General features: G+C 32.1%; 4 protein-coding genes and 1 long non-coding RNA gene across 5 annotated transcripts; 2 read left to right on the top strand and 3 right to left on the bottom strand.

Moving 5' to 3' along the window:
- The first annotated feature begins 1,726 nt into the window (after positions 1-1,726).
- On the top strand, positions 1,727-3,010 carry LOC105761071 (uncharacterized). The gene is made up of 3 exons (XM_012578740.2): positions 1,727-2,278; positions 2,358-2,599; positions 2,681-3,010. Exons 1-3 carry the CDS (start codon positions 1,814-1,816, stop codon positions 2,925-2,927), a joined length of 954 nt encoding a protein of 317 aa, XP_012434194.1. The 5' UTR covers positions 1,727-1,813; the 3' UTR covers positions 2,928-3,010.
- Positions 3,011-3,060: 50 nt separating this feature from the next.
- On the bottom strand, positions 3,061-4,805 carry LOC105761072 (60S ribosomal protein L18-2). Its single transcript, XM_012578741.2, has 5 exons — positions 4,641-4,805; positions 4,440-4,529; positions 4,220-4,348; positions 3,943-4,125; positions 3,061-3,418 (listed from the first exon to the last, which is right to left on the bottom strand). Exons 1-5 carry the CDS (start codon positions 4,641-4,643, stop codon positions 3,260-3,262), a joined length of 564 nt encoding a protein of 187 aa, XP_012434195.1. The 5' UTR covers positions 4,644-4,805; the 3' UTR covers positions 3,061-3,259.
- A 2,770-nt stretch (positions 4,806-7,575) lies between these two features.
- On the bottom strand, positions 7,576-10,448 carry LOC128034677 (uncharacterized). Its single transcript, XR_008190818.1, has 3 exons — positions 10,282-10,448; positions 8,757-8,841; positions 7,576-8,020 (listed from the first exon to the last, which is right to left on the bottom strand). It is a non-coding gene; the product is annotated as an uncharacterized LOC128034677 (long non-coding RNA).
- Positions 10,449-13,873: 3,425 nt separating this feature from the next.
- On the bottom strand, positions 13,874-16,378 carry LOC105761073 (uncharacterized). Its single transcript, XM_012578742.2, has 8 exons — positions 16,157-16,378; positions 15,606-15,687; positions 15,433-15,500; positions 15,262-15,359; positions 14,875-15,011; positions 14,723-14,790; positions 14,353-14,416; positions 13,874-14,182 (listed from the first exon to the last, which is right to left on the bottom strand). Exons 1-8 carry the CDS (start codon positions 16,165-16,167, stop codon positions 14,165-14,167), a joined length of 546 nt encoding a protein of 181 aa, XP_012434196.1. The 5' UTR covers positions 16,168-16,378; the 3' UTR covers positions 13,874-14,164.
- Positions 16,379-19,326: 2,948 nt separating this feature from the next.
- LOC105761070 (bidirectional sugar transporter SWEET16) lies at positions 19,327-21,488 on the top strand. Its single transcript, XM_012578738.2, has 6 exons — positions 19,327-19,473; positions 19,574-19,610; positions 19,916-20,126; positions 20,210-20,371; positions 20,829-20,948; positions 21,030-21,488. Exons 1-6 carry the CDS (start codon positions 19,440-19,442, stop codon positions 21,366-21,368), a joined length of 903 nt encoding a protein of 300 aa, XP_012434192.1. The 5' UTR covers positions 19,327-19,439; the 3' UTR covers positions 21,369-21,488.
- Positions 21,489-21,845: the final 357 nt, after the last annotated feature.

A 21,845-nucleotide genomic window follows, 5' to 3' on the forward strand; every position in this document is an offset into this window, starting at 1 on the left:
CATTTCAAATTTTTAAAATTAATAACAATAAATAAAATAAATAAATAAACAAAATAAAATAAGAAAAAAGATAAAACTTAAAAAAAGAAAAAAATTAAAAAAAAAGAGATAAAAGTTAATAAAAAAGTAAAAATAAAAAAATAAAAGAAGGGTGTCAGGTCAGGTCTGGTGGCGCCATTTAAGTTGGCTCTACTAGAAAATGGAAAATTGTTTTGAAGTCCTCCATTTTAACAGAACTTGTAGTATTTCTATAGTATTTATACAGGTGGCGTCATTTTACATGGCTCCACCAAAAAATTAATTTTTTAATACTCCCTACTGACTTGGCAAGTTGGTGGAGCCATATAATTTGGCTCCACGAATTTTTACTGTAAATTTCAAGTCATTTTAGTGTTTAATTAAAAAAGAAAGTTATTTTGATAATTAAATTATTTAGATTATTTAAATAAAAAAACCGGCTGTGTCGTACTGTGGTCTCACTCCTAACCAAAGCTAAAAACTATCGAGTCTGCCCCCTAATCTTTTATGCTAGAAATTAATAATATTCCATAAATATAACTCTAAAAACAAAACCTTTTACTTTATTTTTTAAGATAAATTTAATTCAAGTAATATCTTTTCAATTAGAGAAATTATTTTCTGGACAATAAATATTAAAATAAAAAACTTTAAAATTTAAAAGTCTTGCATGGCAAGGAAAGAAGAGATTTAACCACTAAAGTGAGTTGAAGAAATGTGATTCACGTAAAGAGGGCTAGAGTTGAGTTGGTTGAAGGCATTCATGCCAAAGGGCGTAAAGGCGGTGGGTTCGACCACTCCCCCTTTTTCCCTCCCTGATAATTTTGACACATGACGTGAGAGATCTGCCTTGCTATTTTCCCCTGGTTTTAATGGTTGAAACACGGGCTACGAGGTTTCGGTTCATGTGCCAAATTTAAAGCTTAAACGGTTTCAATTCTTATTCAATGTGGGATTCAAATAAAACTAGTTTCACCAATAAGTTTAGTTGATGGCACAATGTTTCAATTCTAAATTTAACCTTTTCATGCATTCACAGATACCTTGCATTTACTCCACCTAACGTTCCCCATAACCCCTACCCTTCAATTTTCTATAAAAATAAACTATTAAAACAATAACTAAAAATATATATTTTTTCCTATTCTCCTCAAACATTTAAAATAAAAAAAAAATTAAGCTTTAAACATAAAACTTTTTACGCAATTAACATACAACTCAATCTGAGTGTTTTTGGTGTCATGAGAATGTGATGTATCAAATTTTAAACACAAGATTCATAATAATAATCACAGTAGCAAACAACAACTTTTAAATAAAATTGTTAAATTACTATTCAATATTCAAGATTATAAATACAATCGGTTCTAATTTCTTCAATGATTTGTATTAACCTCTAAAATTTATTACCCATAAAAACTAACATTCTAAACTCATTCAATAAATTTAAAAAATTAAATTTTTATAAAATTCCTAATCAATTACAAGAAAAGCCATAATATATATTTTTTTATAAAATTAGAGATTCTTGTGTTTTAGTAGTGAAAATAGATTTTTTTATATAAAATAATTCTTTTTCAAATATTTTGATGAGTTATTTTCAATATTTTTGTGGAGTGAATTCAGCCTTCATAATTATTTTTTTTTGGAAAAAAAAAAGGACCAGTATTTTATTTTATTTATCCCCTGGGTGGCTCCGCCCGTTGGCTTTTTGTCCCTATATCAAGCATTCATCATCACATTTGACAAAGAGCAAAGGCCACAAGGGAACACAGAGGGTGAAAGAGAGAGAGCAATGGAAGGAATACGGCATAAGATGGTGAATGTCAATGGTATATCGATGCATGTAGCTGAAAAAGGAGAAGGACCGGTTATCCTCTTCCTTCATGGCTTCCCGGAACTATGGTACACTTGGAGGCATCAAATTCTTGCACTAAGCTCTCTCGGCTACCACGCTGTTGCCCCGGATCTCCGTGGCTATGGTGATACCGAAGCTCCCACTGCTATCACTAGCTACTCTTGCATGCACATCGTTGGTGACCTCGTTGCACTCATTGACTCTCTTGGTGTAGAGCAGGTCTTTCTGGTTGCTCATGATTGGGGTGCCATTATTGGATGGTACCTTTGCTTGTTTCGTCCCGATAGAGTCAAAGCTTTTGTGTGCCTCAGCGTCCCGTTCATGCCAAGAAAACCACAGATGAAGCCTGTTGAGAGCATGAGACTTTTCTTTGGAGATGATTACTATATTTGCAGATTCCAGGTTTTTTATTTCTTACATTATGACACAGAATCCTATTGTTTTTACTCAAACATGGCTTCATTATGGAACTTTGCTGTAGGAACCTGGAAAGATTGAAGCAGAGATAGCTCGCTATGGAGCTTCAAATGTTCTAAAGAAAATCATTTCGAGTCGAAAACCAGGTCCCCCTTGCATGCCTAAAGATAATGCTTTTGGTATCAAACCAGATACCCCAATTACCTTGCCATCCTGGTTCTCTGAAGAAGATCTTAGTTATTATGCCAACAAATTCAATAAAAAAGGCTTCACTGGTGCTCTTAACTACTACAGAGCTTTTGATTTGTACGTTTTTACCTGGAAAATATTTTGAAAAAAACTCTGATCTTATGAGTTTTAGCCTAATTCCTCTCCGATATATTGCAGAAACTGGGAGCAGACAGCACCATGGACTAATACACAAGTGAAAGTACCTGTGAAGTTCATTGTGGGGGATCTTGACAGCGTTTATACCACACCAGGGATGAAGGAATATGTTAATGGTGAAGATTTCAAAAGAGATGCGCCCATGTTAGATGAAGTTGTGATAATGGAGGGTGTTGGTCATTTCATCAACCAAGAAAGAGCTGATGAAATTAACTCACACATTCTTGATTTCATAATAAGTTTCTGATCTGCTTTGTTTCATCTCTATGCTCAAAGCTGCTTTGTTATCTCTTTTAGTTTTATTAATGCGATTTCTCATGTTAGATTCTATGAACCAGATTTGAACTTTAAGAAATCATAAAAAAGTGCTTGAAGAATGATTCAGACAAAGAATTCCATGTTTGAGTAAAATAAAACATTAAAACGCTTAAACATGCTCCACTTCGTAGCATAAGAAAGGTTCTTCCTCAAACAAGCTACTAAACAATCCATGAATAAGATGCAAACATAAGCAAGTAAACAACTGAAAATGAAAACCTAAATAACAAACAGGCCTCAAAATCAAGTAGTGCAGTAATATTAAACTCTAAATCCCTTGCTGTTCCTTCTTCCTCTAGCCCTCTCATACTTCCTTCCCTTCGAGCGCACATATGGCTTGGTGTGGCTGTGAGGAACACCGGGAGCAGGACCAAAGTGTTTAACTGCTTCACGGGAATTCTTTGGACCTCTGAGGAGAACCTGCATTTCCACCCAAAGTAACTCTTAAGAATCCAGACAAAACAGTTTCTTCTTTCAGAAGACAAGAATTATCAGAAGATAGCAAAAGATTGGGTTTAAGGCAAGACCAATGGACTTCACTTCCTATTGAAGAAATGACATGGCAGAACATGGTCCATTACCAGTCAAAAAGTGCATCATTTCTATGTTCGTATAAAGAGAAACAAAGAAAAGTTGAAATAATTAAGGAAATCCTCCCAGATGAAGAAGGAATAGCACAAACCTAAATGGACAATGTAAACAGGTAAGTTGCGCACTACCCTCGATCAATTGTGCGTGAAAGTAACATTAACATTTCAATTTCAACGAGCTTTTGACAAATGAACAAAGTTGGAAATGAAATTTGATGAAAACATTAACTTAAAAACACCAACTGAATCAATAAACAAATCAACATACATACATTTGAAACAACAAAAAAAAGACCAATGACTAATTAATGTCATGAAGCACTCAAAAATAAATGAAACAAGAGATCCCCATACCGTGTTTTGACCCAAAGGTGCCCTCAAAGCAAGCTGATCAAAAGTCAAGCATTCTCCACCAGCTTTCTCAATCCTAGCTCTAGCAGTCTCAGTAAACCTAAGAGCAGTAACCTTCAAAGCAGGAACCTCATAAACCCTAATATCATCCGTCACTGTCCCCACTACCACAGCAATCTTATCCTCCTACAAATTACAAAAGGCATTAAACCATATATCAATACCAATATAAAGATCCTAAAAAACCCAGAAAAATCTACTAATGTAAACAAATAAATACCTTTCCCTTCATGAATTCAATAAGCCTAGAGAGAGATAGTGGAGGCTTGTTAACTTTGCTCATAAACAAACGTTTCAATATCACAGCATTGAATTTGCTCCCAGTTCTTCTTACAAGGAAACGGTAAAGCTATGACCCAAAAACAAAAATCGCAACATTTATTCAAAAACACAAATAAAAGGCTACATTTTTATGCAGAGAATGGGGATAAAGGTGAGACCTTGACGAGGAGTTTGAGGTAAATATCATCGGATTTGGGGGCTGTCCTCTTCGTCTTCTTGCTCTTACCTCCTGCGACTAAATCGATCCCCTGTTAATGTAAGAAAAAAAAACCAAAAAAAGAAGAAGAAAGATTAGATCTTTTGTTGTTGTCTTTAAGAGAAACAAGAGTTTGAGAATTGTGGGAAGAGGGTAAAGAGACCATTGGTAAAGCTTTTGCTTTGCTGGTGTGAAGTTGGGGGAGGCGCCGCGACTTGCAAGCAAAGTGATACACAATGGAGGTTAGGGTTTCGATTATGAGAGGGTTTTATTTGGTGAGGTTGGGTTTGTTTCTGTGTGGTTGAGTTTATTGATTTGGATCTTAGTTCTTTGTTTTCAACCATACACGTGTATCGAAGCAAGGGAATCAGTTAAAATATGGATAAACTCCTTATACTCTTTATACATATGAAATTCAGTCCCCTACTTTTATTTTCAGGAATTTAGTCTATTTACTTTTCGGATTTCAAAATGCAAATCTAAATTCCTAAGCTTTTAAATCTGAAAAAATAGAGGGATTAAATTCTTAGAAATAATAGTAGATGGACTAAATTTCAAATGTGCAAAACGATGAGGACTTGGAACATATTTAACCCCAAGGAAATGTATACTTAAATGTAATTGATTTTGAATGTCAAAGTTAGTCCTTGACTTTAATTTGATAGTTTGGTTCTTATACTCTACCGAAATTAATTTGATAGTTCTTATACTTTACCCAAATCAACAATTCAATGTGTAATGCAATAATTTAACAAAAAAACAACGGTTTAAGTTCATGTATTTATCAATAACTAGATTAAATTTTTAGTTTTTGTAAAGTACGAGGACCAAATTCTTATAAATTAAAATAGGGATAAGTATCAAAGCGTATATGAACTTTAATTCAATGTGAAATGTCATACATGAATTTGGATTTTGTGCAATTTATGCATAAAATTTGAAGTTATTCAAATTTTACAAATCGTGACAACATTATCGAATTAGCACCATTTTATGTTGAAATATTACATAGACAAACAATTATATTAATCCAATATGAAAATAAATATCGTATTCATTTCTTTAAATGTGTACAATTGAATCAAAATTAAAGTTTCATGTATATGAGATGCCGGTGTAACGAATTTCTGGAGAAATAATATCATAATATTTATTGTAAGTTTTTGTCTTTGATTTACATTTCTGTTTGTTTCACAGTTATTTGTTTCAAAACCCATATATCTGTTATTCTGTCTTCTTGTTGCCGTTGAGTCCAAGGAGGACGTTAGGCGTTGTGTGAAGATGATTAAGATAATAGACGGTCTTAGGTACCAGAAACAAATATTATGGAACAAATCGAGTGTCAATTTCAAGATAAAACTTGTAATCATATTACGCATAGAGACTCTAGAAATGAAAATAATATTTCATCTCTGAGTAAGGGTATTAACAGTCTAGTAGATATGACTTCTTTTAATTTTTCTAAGTTATACAACAAGGTTAGTAAGGTAGAAGAAAAAGTAAATAATTTAGGAGATATTAAAATTTAGACTTAAACCATGAGTCTAAAGAAATATTAACTAGTGTTAATAATAAATTAGATCAAGTTATTAATAATAATATGGAGTCGATGTAGATTTAGGTCCATTATATTACAAGAATAGTAATGTAACTTTATTTGAAGAAGAAAACACTTCTTCGATGAATCGTCATCTATGTTAAAAATTATAAAAAAAACATAAAAAACGTAAAAAGAAGAAAATCAACAACAAAACATGATTTCTGTCCTATAAAAATCTTATAGAACATTGGAAAGTAAAATATACTAATACTACTTGATAAATTAGAACAGTAGAATATTTAAAGTTAATAGAACTTTATGAAAACATAAAGATCTATTTAGAATGTTTAATTATCATTATATGCTAAAATAGAAATATTAGCTTGAAATAGGAATATTAGTTAAATCTAAGTATATTTCTCCTTGGCGACATTTCTTTTATTTAATTCATCTATTCTTGGTTGAACAGGTTGACTAGATGTTTCTCCTGAATATTCATTTTTACATCATTTGTAGCTATATTTTCGGTTTTATTACCAAAAATTCTAACTGTGTCTTTATCAATTTCAAAATCTTTATTTAAAGATCTAAGATAATCATCTGTTTGACTATCTGACTCTATTTTTCTTTTTCCATTAGGATCTGTTTTTTTAAAATCCATAGGATCTGGAATTTCTATATTTTCATCTTCAGATGAAGTTTTTTCTTCATCAGAATTACAAGTAGAGACTTTTATATCTTCATCCTGATCTGTTGAAGTTTTTTCTTCATCAGATTGATTTTTAAATAATTCTGCGTTTTCAGAATTACTCAAATTACTACTATCTGTATCATCATATTTTAGAATATAATGATAATTAAACATTCTAAATAGATCTTTATGTTTTCATAAAGTTCTTTTATTAACTTTAAATATTCTACCTGTTCTAATTTATCAGTAATATTAGTATATTTTACTTTCCAATGGTCTATAAGATTTTTATAGGATAGGAAATCATATTTTTGTTGTTGATTTTCTTCTTTTTTACGTTTTTTTATGTTTTTTTTTTATAATTTTTTAACATAGATGATGATTCATCAGAAGAAGTGTTTTCTTCTTCAGATAAAGCTTGTAGCACCCCTTACCCGAGACCGTCGCCGGAATCGAGTACGAGATGTTATCCAATTTAACTTACCAATTCGGAGTATAAAAATTTGCTTTTAAAATTAAATTCACTGTTTACAACAAACCTGTCCACCTGCACGACTGTCACTAATTTAATTATAACTCAAGTTACGAAACTCAAAATTTAAATCCGTAAATTTTCCCTGAAACTAGACTTATATTCCTACTTACCATAAAATTTTCAGAATTTTTGACTTAGCCAATTAGTACAGTTTATTCATTAAAGTATCCCCTGTTTCACAGCTCGACAGATCTGACCTCTTGCCACTAAAAATCAATTATCTCTTTGTACAGAATTCATATAAGGTTACCGTTTATTTATTTTGAAAATAGTCTCACTAAGGAATCTAGACATATAAATTATGACCTATAATTATTTCTTTACAATTTATAATGATTTCCAAAATCAGAACAGGGGACTTCAAAAACCATTCTGACCCTGTCTCACTAAAATTCAAATATCTCAAAATAAAGAATTCCTTTGCCTACACCGTTTCTTTCATATAAAAATAGACTTGATAAGCTTTAATTCTATATATAATTCACTCTCTAATTTCATTTTTACTATTTATGGTGATTTTTCACCTTCACGTCATTGCTGCTGTCTAAGAAACTGCTTCTTTGAATTAGTTACCATTTTAACATATATAACACCAAAACATATTCTTTAATAGCTACTTCAATAGCTAATATTAGCCATATCATTTGAACATGCTCAAAATGATCAAGACTCTATACATGCCATAGTTTAAACATTTTGAAAAGCACATAATACCGAGATGATTATGATAGTGTGATACGAGCTCCGACGATCCCCAATTCGATCAAGTTCAAATCACTATAAAACAAAGGAAAAGAAGAAAGGTGTAAGCTACTAATAGCTTAGTAAGTTACATGTAAACAATAATTACTCATTTAATAATTAACACTTTTAACATATAACTAATCAAAACATTTCTTAGCAATTTCAATCACTTATACATGCACAATCTTACCAATTCACTTGCATATACATTTTCACACTTAACCTTTATCACTATGCTCATTCTTTTCAAATGTACCGCATACACACTTCATTTCATATTCACTTTAACTCATTATTAATCCCGTTGAACACTGGAATATACACAGATACGTAAAGATTTAGCACATAAGTGCAACAACGATATGTAGCCGGTTACCATCATTATGTAGCCGGTTACCATCGAAATGTAGCCGGTTACCACTATTATGTAGCCGGCTACCATCAAACGTAGCCAAGCTACCACTGATCAATAACACTGGAAATGTCCACGGGCCTACTCACACAAGCTGTCAGGTGTCTGCAACACATGCTAGATCACCCAGCACTCGGGACTCACTGTAACACTGTAACACTGATCTCTAGTGACATGTCACTTGTATCCACTTCTATTCCTAAGTTCAACCGGGAATTTACACTTAACACTTTATTTTCAACACTTTAACACTTGAATAATTCATGAACAATTTTCCTTCCACATTCAATATTAATTCACATATCAAATATAATTCACAATTTATAAAAATATAACTATTATTTACACGTAACTTACCTCGGATGCAAAACGACTATTTTTGTAATTTAGTCGATAACTTTCTCTTTTCCCCGATCACTTGCACTATTTCTTCTTTCTTGATCTATATTAACACAATTTAATACATTTTATCAACATTTCATTCAAATACAATTCATACACAACACTTTTGGCAAATTTACATTTTTCCCTAAACTTTTCAAAAATTCCACTTTTGTCCCTAAGCTCGTAAAAATAAAATTCACTAAATTCTTAAATTTCAAACTTCACTAAACCATATTTCATGCTCATAACAGCCCTCAATTTCACAAAATCACAACTTTATGCACACTTTACCATCTTTCACAATTTAGCCCTTTTTCAACATTTTCATTGAAATTCATCTAGTAAAACTTGTAATTAACACTTCAAACATTCATTATCTAACATCACTAATCAATTTACAATTATATCATGAATGGGTCAATTTTTAAACTTTAATTTCATTTAAATTAAATAGTAGAAACATGAAATTCAAGCATCAATAAGCATAGAAATACGAAAATAATTAAAAACGGGGCAAGAAGTCACTTACAATTGAGTTTAGAAAAATCAAGAACCCTAGCTATGGTAACATGAAAATTTCGGCAGCAAGCTTCAACTTTTTAAGAAGATGAACACTTGTTTTCATCTTTATTTTGTCTTTTATTCAATTTGGACAAAAATGCCCTTGACCCATTACTTAGATATTTTTCTAGAAATACCCTTTTGTGTCCATAACACTAATTTATGGTCTAATTGCCACATAAACACTTCCAATTTCATGCAATAATTCAATTAAGTCATTTAATCGCTAATTAGACACACTTTGCATTTTTCTCGATTTAGTCCTAAAAATTCAATTAGGCACTAAATCATTAAAATTTTCTATCCATGTTTTCACACAATATTTCAATCAATCAGTAACTAATAAAAATTTATAAAATAAAACTATTTCACTTCGGATTTGTGGTTACGAAACCACTATTCCGATTAGGCCCTATTTCGAGCTATCACAAAGCTAATATTACATTACTATTACCGTAATATAATAGAACTAAATCTACAGCAGACTCCATATTATTATTATTAACCTGATCTAATTTATTATTAACATTAGTTAATATTTCTTTTGACTCATGGTTTAAGTCTAAATTTTTAATATTTCCTAAATTATTTACCTTTTCTTCTACCTTACTAACCTTGTTGTATAACTTAGAAAAATAAAAAGAAGTCATATCTACTAGACTGTTAATACCCTTACTCAGAGATGAAATATTATTTTCATTTCTAGAGTCTATATGCATAATATGATTACAAGTTTTATCTTGAAATTGACACTCGATTTGTTCCATAATATTTGTTTCTGGTACCTAAAATTGTCTATTATCTTAATCGTCTTCACACAACGCCTAACGTTCTCCCTGGACTCAACGGCAACAAGAAGACATAATAACAGATATATGGGTTTTGAAACAAATAACTGTGAAACAAACAGAAATGTAAATTAAAGACAAAAACTTACAATGAATATTACGTTATTATTTTTCTAGAAATTCGTTACACCGGCACCTCTGATACCAAACAGGGGAAAGGGTGGTAAGGGTGGTTGAGTATGAGAGGAAGGATCTACAAGACTCTAGTAAAGGAAAACTATAAAAGAGAAGATTATTTGATAATGTACAAGATAATATTATTCGATAATTCTAAGATGTCTGTACAATTGATCTTTCCTCCCTATTTATAGAGGAGATTACAAATTCTATACAATTGTATTTTGAATCCCGAACAGTAGTTCTGATAAGGATCCAATACTTCATGGATGTGGTTACTTCCACGTTTCATGTGTCTTTTTGCTTCTGTGATTATGGTTGCTTCCATGTTTCACAGTCTTGTTCCATCATTGATTTGATGGTTGATCCACATTGCAAATCTTTGTTGTCTGCATCTAGATGTCTTTAACTAGCATTAATGGTTGCTTCCATCACTGCTTGCGTCATCATCAATCCATATTGCAATCTTGGTTGGTTGCATCTGGATTCTTACATCACTGCTTACTTCATGGTTATTTCCATGTTTGCATCATGATGACTTCCACGTTGCCAAACTTTGTTGTTGGTATGTGGATTTCCTTTCTTTCAGGTTGCCATTTTTTTTGACTTCAACCTTCTTGCATATTGTTGAGATTCATTTCTTCAATTTCATCTAGATTTAATGAATCTAGTGAAATTCTTGGTGAGTTCGAAGCTTTCCACTTACTTCTGATTTGTTCCAAAAGATGAGATGGATAATCTTCAATTTCTATATCAACTATCTTTTTTAATAGCCTTAAAGATTCTTCATCTTTATTTTCTTGGATATCTCCATTATAATATGCCAATATCCTTCTTCCATCGGTCCATAGTTGATAAATTTCTTGTTGAAGAAGATCTTGGGTTGTTGCTACAATATCAATCCCTGCTTGGGTCTGATAATAATTTGGATCATTATAACACCTGTTAATGTTTTTTGTCAAGTGTTCTTTGACCTCTTTTACAGCAGATAATTGGTGACTTCCAATCATCCTTTGAATAACCCATATCTGATATGGCTGATAAAATTTTTCTTTTTCAGCAATACCAATAAAGCTACTTATTTCAATATGAAAGTAATAGAAAAAATCATCATTCTTTATGATGTTTTGTAATTTAGATTTTACTATTGCTGGAAAATCTTTTAAAAGATTAAAAGAAAAGTTTTGTACAACTATTTCTCTTACAAAATCCCATTCAATATTGGTTATATCAAACGGTTCATGATCCAATCTATATTTTATAGTTGGAAATTTTTCACCTATGAAATTTATAAAACATAAGATTGTAGAAAATATTCGAAAAAACTTTTTGGAATTGAGTCTGCTGGTTACAAATAATTCCATTTATTTTGTTGAATATTTCTACCGGTAAAACTGTGTCTAGATTTATTATGTAAACAGATTCTAAATACCTTATTCATAATAGGATTATTTTTCCTTTATGAATAAAATATTGAAGAGTATCAAGAAGATTATTTATCTCCTTAATATCCATGAATTCCATTTGGGACTCATCTCATTCTTTATATAAAATGATTTTAGTAATAAATCTCCAGCTTCATTTTCCTTAGTTGTTTTTTCAACTAAAAATAATGAAAACTGTGTAAGAGCTCTTCTAAAATTGGCTCTTTGATTTGAAATATGGGTTTTCCATATCTCGTTTATAAAACAATAAAATTCTGGTGATATACCAGGATTATAAAAATATTTTATTTTTGAAATTTCTTTTTCTTCTTCAATTTGTTGTTTTTTCAACAAATTTTCAGATCTTTTGATTGTTTCAGAATAACTGGTTTGTGATGCTAAATACAGATCTTGGGACATTGGTTGGTTTACCATTGGATATGGTTCATAATATCCCTGATTAGGATAAAATAATGCATTTGCAGGTACAAATCCTTTTTTGGAGTTTGTTGCTGCATTCCCTTTGTTGGGCTTTTTGTGAACGGTAGTCCATTCACCGGCTATTTCATTTAGAGGTTTTTTACTTCTATCCATGAGGCTTGCTCAAATAATCAGCAATTATTAGTAATAAATTATAGATATTTATTATTTAATAATTTAATTAGTGTAAAATTTTTATTACACATAAAACCACAATTCATGCGCAAATTTGATTTTAATCTCGATTAATTTTTCAATTTTATAGAATGTATCATTAAACCATTCTTAATGGTTTACATGATTTAAATTCAAATAAAAATCGAAAATGCCTTCATCATTTCATCAAGAATCAATGTCAACAAATGTATGTTTTAAATTATTAATCATGTTAAACAACTGTTGAATTTTTTAGAGTCAACAAATGTTTTATATATCCATAATTAAAATGTTAAAATTTTTAAAGCAATTTTTCTTTGATGACTTTTTAAATCACTATTTTAGTTACTACCCTTCATTTGTTTTCATACAAAGTTAAAAGCAATTCTGTTTTGAATTTAAAAATTTAATTGAATAGTTTAAGTACAAATTCAATTCAATTGAATTCGATTATAAAAGTTGATAATTCAAACTTCCAATTTAAATTTATACTTGAAACTGATTTGAGTTCGAACTTAAATAAGTAACCCAAAATGACCTAAATTTAAAGTAGTCAAAATTTGTAACACATTTTTTGGATGATTAAATAGAGTAAAATCAATTAACCTAATTCTATTTTGAAAGTTTGAAACTGCAACAAGTTTTGGATGGACCGAGAGTTGACATAATTGTCACCATCGATATGTAGGGTTGTTTATTAGCTTTCTCACATATTTTGAAATGCACTAATCCAACTTCAAAAACTCAAGTTATGATATCTTTTTTTTCCAGAAGTATATGCATTTGTACATATTAATTCAAGATATTAGGAGTTCAAAGGTTAAAAGATTAGTTTTGGACATGTTTTAATTTTATTATAATATGTTTTAGTTTAATGACTTATAGTTAGGACAAGAGTTGTCTTTATTTTACTCCATCAGAGTTGTTTGTAAGGTGAATGTTGCAGACGTGGAATTCTTACCCAGTGGAAACACATTTTGTGGTACAAACTGATCACCAAAGCTTTAAATTCTTTTCGAACCAATAAGCAGTCACCACAGCCAGGGTTGCTTTAGCCCTACCAATCCCACAAAGGGTACTGATCTTGTGGAAGGCTTTCCAAAGCCTAGGGGCTTTGACACTGTATTAGTTATGGTAGATAGGCTGTCCTACTGAGCACATTTCATTCCTTTGGTGCATCCTTTCACAGCCTTGTCAAATAGCCTAGGTGTTTATGGATCAAGTTCTCAAGCTACATGAACTACTTAAAGAGTATCGTCTCAAATTAAGACAAGGCCATTGTCAGCCAATTCTAGCAGAAGTTGTTTAAAAGGTTTGGAATCTCCTTTTGTTGCATGCCAGGGGAACAACTTTAAGGAATGGGTGAAATGGTTACCTTACATAAACTGAAATAATTAGACCCAACCCAAAATCAATTTGACTCACCCTATTGATCGGTCTAATTCTTTCTTGTATACGACATAGAAGATCTTGAATAATGGTGAGATAATTAAAGGAGCTGAGCTGAGAGGAGATAAGCTGCCATTTTGTTCAATCCAAAAATCCAGCCGCAATATTTGTAGTCATATGGAAAACAAAGATTCTCTCTACAGTATTGGCATACATCAAACACAAGGGAAAAGGATTTGACAGATTCATCATGCAACTTCTTCCAGCTGGTTACAAACATCTCAAAACATATAGACAAACTGCAATGCAAAGAAGAACCACAACTATATTGTAACTTTTCTTTCTTCAAGTTTATCTTTAACTTTTTGCATGTATGGCATTGCAGTTGTTCTCCCCCGAGAGTTGCTCATTCTAGCTTCTCCATCTGGGAAATAACAGAATGCAAAGACCGATTTAATAATAATATCAAATACTATGATGCATGAATGCTCATTGTAGACACCTCGCAATAAACATGTTGATCTTTAATAGAAAAAAACAGACAAATACAAGTGATTTATACCATCAAGAGATGACATGGTTATGTATACATACCTTCCATAGGCCATCATTGAGATAATGCATGTTGTCTACCCCAATTCCCTTGTTGATTGCCTTTCTGCAAATGGAAATGAACACACAGTTATTGTAGTTTAACAACATTTAGCTAGGACGAAAATTCTAGTCAGTTTGGAAATAGAAAGTGTGTACAAGGATACGAACTAAACCCCCAAAAAAGAAACAAAGAATATTTTAACTAAAAGGCAAGCGACCAAAGAATGAACACAGCTAGCAAAGTGATGCCATATTCTCAGCAATGTTACTCTCCTTTCAAGTAGGAGGAAGAAATACACTATGCTTTTCAAGTTGAAGTTTGGAAGTCCATTTAATTGAAATGCACAGAAACAACTAGAATGTAACTCACATGTCTTTAGCTGACATTTTGGTAAAGCCAATTGCAAGAGCATGTTGTTTTCCTTCAGCCATTATTGCCTGAATGGATGATTAGTTGACATATCAGATATTAGGAAGATGCCAAAGAAATATATACACTGTGACTGAGAAGATGATTCATACCACAGGAGTTTCTGCTTCCACTTCATCATCCAAAGCACCACCAGGGGATGTAAGACCAGGACACATTATGTTTGCACCAGCAAGGACAAATCTTATCGCACCACGATCCACTTGAAACTTTTTCATTATGTTCGGATCTGCAAAATGAATTTGCAGAATGATTATATTTTGATCTCCACGGCAAGAGGATACATAAGAGTAAAGCACAAAGCTGTCATAGAAGAGTCAAGTAAACAATCCAACAATGAAATGCATAGTCATCCTATAATATTGTCTGAATATCACTCAAATAAATGAGGATCAAAGTCAAAACAGAAGAAAGACCCAATTATGAAGTAGCAAAGCTACAATCTATGAAAGGTACAAGTACAATGATGAAATACTTACACTGGTGAAGGAGTCTGAGAGTGGGCATGTATGGTCCATCACGAATATTGAAGAATAGTGGAACACTATTAACCAATACCAGATTCAAATGGTTTTGACTGCAAACGAATGAAACTGTTAGCATCATGTCTCAGGGACACATGCCAAAGCAATAGTAAAGGAGAAACAGACCATTTCACAACAATTAAAGGGGCCTTCTTCGGAAGCAAATCATCCAACACAGGCTCAAGTCCTGGGTACTGCATAAAGGCATCAATACATTAAACAAAACAAAAACAAGTTTCAAAGCTTAACTGTTATCATAATTTTTGAAACCAAAATAATGAGATAAACTAGTTTTATACCTCCTCAGCAATGCTTTGCCGAATTTTCCTCTGCACAGATGCTTTGACTTGGTTTTGTGAAGACACATCTTCAGATGAAAATCTACAAAAAAAAAAAAGGAGGGGGGGGGGGGAGACATTTACAGCATATGGAAAAATTGGCATTCTAACTACACATAACTCAAAACACCAAATTGAAACGTTGATAGTATCCTAAGCATAAAATATCTTAGCTATTAGTAATTGAATGGTTACAATTCTGTAGAAAATGGCTGTAAACTTGGTTACATTGGGCATTAATAAACAATCACTAAACTATACCTACGGACAACCATTATTGCCCAAAGCTTTACGCATCCTATAAAGCATTAATAATTAAAATACTTGCATAGCACCACCAATATTCCATAACCCAATTACAGCATACAAAAACTTTCCTTTATAGAAAACAATTCACTAGAAATCGTGGTTTCTTGCATCTTAGCAACTCAATTGAAAACAGAACTATAGATAAGCAAAACCGTGAACCTTAAAGCTAAGGAATTAAAAACAAACCAAGAAAAAGGCCTTACTTTTTGAACATCTTGGTGAGAACTGTAAAAGCAAAGATTTCAGAAGGGATCAGAGTTGGGATCTCAAGAAATGAAAAACCTTTGCCGCTGGGTGTAGCACTTCACTTGATTGGAGTCCGAATCTGAAAATCAATTCACAGAGCGACGCATAATCGTTGCGCCCACGCGTTGGTAACGACAGACCCAAAAGGGGAGAAGATGATAATAGACACTTGGGTTTTGGTTGGGCTTCGTCTAGCTGGGGCTTTAATCGGCCTCTTTATGCCATGAGAAGCTGATATAGTTGGACCAATGCTAGACTCAATTTGGATTAGTACTAAAATTTCTTAATTTTAATAAGATTTATGGTATGTATTTTATTTAGGAAAAATATTTGGTACACTGTCAATCGAATTTTTAGACTTCACTAATAAGATTAGGGGTTGACAAGTGTCCTATATGGGTATAGTAAAAGATAGCATGGTATAGGATGATAAATGATTGAAGATAAGGCATGCTTTCAAGGATAACATGATAGTCATTGATGTTTTAGTTGTCTACTTCGATTTATGTACAAACAGGTTTTTGGGCGAGTTTTCCCATATTTGTTCAAATAAGGAACTATTTGTTCTTGAGAGTATTTTGTCATTTTTGTTTGACTTAATTTACCTACACAGTGCAAGGGGGCAAGCACGCCCCGACCCCTCTTAAATGAAAATTTTTCTTTTTAGTCCCTTAAATTTTTTTAAATTATAAGTTAGTTTAATGGTAAAAATATATTTTACTTCCAAGGATGAAAAAAAATCAGTTTAGTTCTTTTAAAATTCTAAAATAACAAGCATATATAAAAATAAAATTACACCTTAACCCCTTTAAAATTTTATAATTTAATTTTACCCCTTCCCCAAAAATAAACTTCTAACTTCGTCCCTACTACTAGGTGATTGAGATAGTAGGTAGTCAAAACTAAATTTTGATGTACAAAAGTGATGTTGCAATTTGAGAGTGTTGGGATTATGCTAAAATTTTTGCTCATTGTATCGAGGTTATATTAGTGATTGGTTCTTTGAGTAAGATTTTGTAGATGTAGGTTAAGTCTAAATTGCATTAATAATCTTTGTGTGCAAAGTTTTATTGTTGTGGCCACTATGGTGGTGTAAGAGAAAAAGGCCTAATTTAATTGGTGATAATTCTGTGTCTAATAAGTTCAAATACAAGCTATGAGAAAAAAGGAGAATCGACCACATGACCACCACTGTTAGATGGGTTAAACTATCTGTTATAATAAACGTCGATAATGACGGTTGAACGATCGCAAAATAATAAAATAAGAAAAAATAATAACACACCAATTTTATATGGAAACCCTCTTGGGAAAAAACCACGAGCAGAGGAGAAGAAATTCACTAATGATGGAAAAACGAATGATGCAAGAGGAGATTCGACTACATCAATTTAAGGGTTAAAAAACTCTGTTCTAACCAAAGTCAAATAGTGGAAGTATAGTTTTATACAAATTCAATTTGTGTGGAATGGTCCGTACCGCGGGAACTATATTTATTTCTTCAACAAGTGATGGGATTCGAGTCACACAAACTCTAACACTATTCATATTAGAAAGCACATATGAGAGTTTTCATAAATGAATTGATGAAAAAGCTTAAAAAGTTATGTTAATAGGGTGAAAACCACCTTAAATTATTGCAAAAACACCAAAACCTTAAGCAACTTGAATAACAGAGGAAGACAAGGTTGCAAATTACAACTGGAAGGCAATGTATGCTATTTTCAATGTAATTTATCCACAAGAATTCAAAAGGATATCTAGGAAGCAACATCAAAATTTTAGATGCTTACTACAAGGTTGATACCTTAAAAATATCTAAATTTGAATCTATATTTGAGTTTTATGTTTGTTTAGGTGATACTATTAATGAAGCTCATGCTTTTGGTGAGAAATTTATTATAAGAAAAAGAGTTTGTAAGGTTTGTGACCACTACTTAGAGAGATTTGTAAGCAAGATAACTATCGCTGATCAAGCAAAAACATTGATTAACCGTATGTTAACAGGTTTATAGGCTATCTTTAAATTTTTGAAATGAATCTTGAAGAAATCAAGTGAAAAAAGGTAAGTTACACAAAAAAATTTCTCCAAGTGACAAACAAAGTAAGAATATATATCAATTGACATAGTAGATGAGATAACTATAATTTTTGAAATTTCTGAATTTTGAGATCGAGTTTAAATCGTTATTCTTTGTATGGAAATTATTTTAATCGATTAATTCTCTAAATATTGCAAACATAGTTAATTCTTGTGTGTGAAGTTAAGTATGAAAGATTTTCAATGTAGAAGATCCCCTTTACTAAGAAACCAAAAAGATGATTCGAAAATGATAGTTTATAACCTCACTAACATGTGATGTTAATTCACCATGCATGAATAGTTTTAAAAACAAACAAAACCCATTGTCGGCAGGGTGATGACTGATGAGGACAGTCTTACTGAAAAAGTCCTACCATTATACGAAAACATAAAAATCTAATCAAATTGTTCAACCAGAATTAGCACCTTCACTTCCAACTATTCTACAACGTTGCTTTGCTTGTCTTCTTTGATGGGAAGAACCAAAAACCATCCCCCCACGCCCACATATATCAATGTAGATATGCGATGTGTCAAGTCTTTATAAAAAGCAAATGTCAACATGAACATATCATGGCCCTCCATCCATGACATTGATAATTTCATTTAGGTGTTTAATTTTTTACAATAATTTAGGATAAGATTAAGATAAGATCTCTTAGTTAGGCCTACATTTGTTGTTGAGCTACCATGGTAAAGGCATATTCAACTTGACTTCTTAATCTTAAAAAGTAAAAAAATAAACAAGAAAAATAAGGAAAGGTTTATATCCATTCCCTATGACCAAATACTGTTGTTTCAAGTTATCTCAAATATTTATTATATTTCACACCTACCATTTAATTGGACCGTTCCTCCCCAAATCTTTTGTGTTTGAAATGAATTTATGTTCAAAGGGAGATGGAAGTTTTTGTCCTGACATGGAAAATAGTAAAGCTTTTCGAGACATAAAATCATGTTTTAACCAAGAGATGGTCCACAATTCGACAAAAGTACAAATTAGATAACGATTTCAGACCAAAACGTGTCGAAGAAACATGGATTGATGTTGGACCTTATGTTGCAAAAAGAGTTTATAGCTTCTTCCCCATCTTTCATTCACCCACCACACAACATAGCCTCTTTCTCTTCATTCCTTCCAACCATCCTCTGCTTCAATGGCTAGCTTGAGCTTCATCATTGGCATTATTGGTTTAGTTCTTTTCTCTAACAGCCTTAATCAGTGTCGGGTTTTGTGTATCTTTCTCCAAATCGTATGATTTTGATTTTTTGTTACTCAACTTTTTTGCAGGCAATATAATTTCAATACTGGTTTTTGCTTCTCCCATGTAAGTAAAATTCAGCCATTTTCTAAGACTAGTTCTCCACAAATGCACCATCTCTGCATCAGGCTTTCTGCTTATATTACTCGGACTCGGATTAAACGTCACAGATATGTGTTGGACATATGTATGTTCATACATGTCCATTTGTATATAGACATCATCATGACGTTTATATCTGCATACGAAGTTAGTACATATATATTACTATCAAATGGGTCATATCTCCACTGGTACACTAAAGTTGATACTTCAAATTGACATGGTATTTGACTTAGTACAAAATTTTGGGTTTATGTTTGTTTTTCCAGAAAAACATTTTGGTGGGTGGTAAAGAAGAAATCAACTGAGAATTACAAAGGGGTTCCTTACATAACAACCTTTTTGAGCACTAGCTTGTGGACTTTCTATGGAATTATGAATCCAGATGGTTTACTTGTTGTGACAGTGAATGGTGCTGGTGCCATCTTTCAGCTCATCTATGTTATACTCTTCCTCGTATATGCCCCTAAAGATAAGAAGGTGATATTCCTCTTAAGTTGTTCGATGAAATAATTGACTGAACCATACATGGTTCATATATATACATATGTGCTGTTTTCCAGGTTAAATCAGCAAAGTTGGTAGCTATATTGGATGTTGGTTTTCTTGGAGCAGTCATTGCGGTGACTCTTTTGGCATTTCATGGGACAATGAGGCTAACCTTTGTGGGAATCATATGTGCTGGTTTAACCATTGGCATGTATGCATCGCCTCTATCTGTCATGGTGAGTTTCTTAACCAAACTGACTGATTGCAAACCCTTGAAATCCATTCAGTATAAGTGATACTAAAATTGATAAAAGTATCATATAGGCTCTTATATTAAGAGTCAGAATGCATTTTGACTCCTTTACTTAAAAAGTAGACAAATTAGTCCCTGTACATTAATTCAAAGAGCAAATTAATCATTTCTGTTAAAAACTGGCATGGTTGACGGAATAACTAAAAAGTGTCAAATAATACGTGTACTTCATTTTGACATATAGGAATAAGTTTTTAACAGTAAAAATAGATATAATTTTTAATAAAAGACCGATTTGCTCTTTAATCTAATGTACAGGGAATTATTTTATCCATTTTTTGAGTAAATGGATAAAATACAATTCAGCTTTCCCCATAAAACTTTTACCTACTAAAACTACATTCCAAGGAAAGATGCATAATTTTTTGATGTTCCAACAGAGGACAGTGATAAAGACGAAGAGTGTGGAGTACATGCCATTTTTACTTTCATTTTTCTTGTTCCTCAATGCTGGTGTTTGGTCTGCTTATGCATTGCTTGTGAAAGATATCTACATTGGAGTAAGTCCACATTTTCTTTTCCCACATTTCCTCTCTAATCTCCTCATACCATAACAAGTTTGTTTCATAAAAAAATAACAGGTGCCAAATGCTATTGGTTTTATCTTGGGTTCAGCTCAGTTGATCCTCTATCTCATGTACAATAACAAAAAATCAGCTGAGGCCATAGAAGAAGAAGAAGAAGAAGGAGGAGGAGGTTCAGCTCATTTGGTGAAAGGAGGCATTGAGATGCATTCAGTTGAGGACAATCTAAACAATCGAAGCCTAAACAAATGGAAAAGCCTCCCAAAACCCAACTTTAGTCGACAACACAGCATGCAAAAGATCATCAAGACACTTTCTTTGACTCCATATGAGTTGCAGTCGAGTTGGCCCCTTCATGAGAGTGATATAGAAGAAGGAAACCCTGATCTTCCATGATATTGTTTTGTTTTGTTTGTTTTTTTTTTTGGGGGCGCAATTAAGCTCACGTTTTTGTTGTATAAACTTATAACTATAAACGAAGGAGGACCAAGGAGACAATAGTTCAGGGTGATATAAGTGGATCAATCTTTTGCAAATTTAGGCGACAAATTCAGACATTGATACGTCCTGCTAAAACGGTAAAATTTCCATAGACGACATGGTTTAGGAGGAACCTTTTTTAAGGGTAAATTACACTCAAGGTCACTAAACTATTAATAAATTTATATTTTGGTCACTTAATTTTAAAAAAGGTTACAAAATAGTTACTGAGTTATTTAAAAGTTTTTATTTAAGTCTTTGAACTATTTAAAAGTTTCATTGGATTGTTAAGCTTTTTTATAAATAAAAAAAAGTTCAGCTAGCGAGCTTCAAGTGATAATTCAACAATCGGTATGGTGAATCAGTATCCATTGGTGAGTAAAAGAACGTACC

This window comes from Gossypium raimondii, chromosome 11, assembly GCF_025698545.1.
Source record: "Gossypium raimondii isolate GPD5lz chromosome 11, ASM2569854v1, whole genome shotgun sequence".
Classification (NCBI taxonomy): domain Eukaryota; kingdom Viridiplantae; phylum Streptophyta; class Magnoliopsida; order Malvales; family Malvaceae; genus Gossypium; species Gossypium raimondii.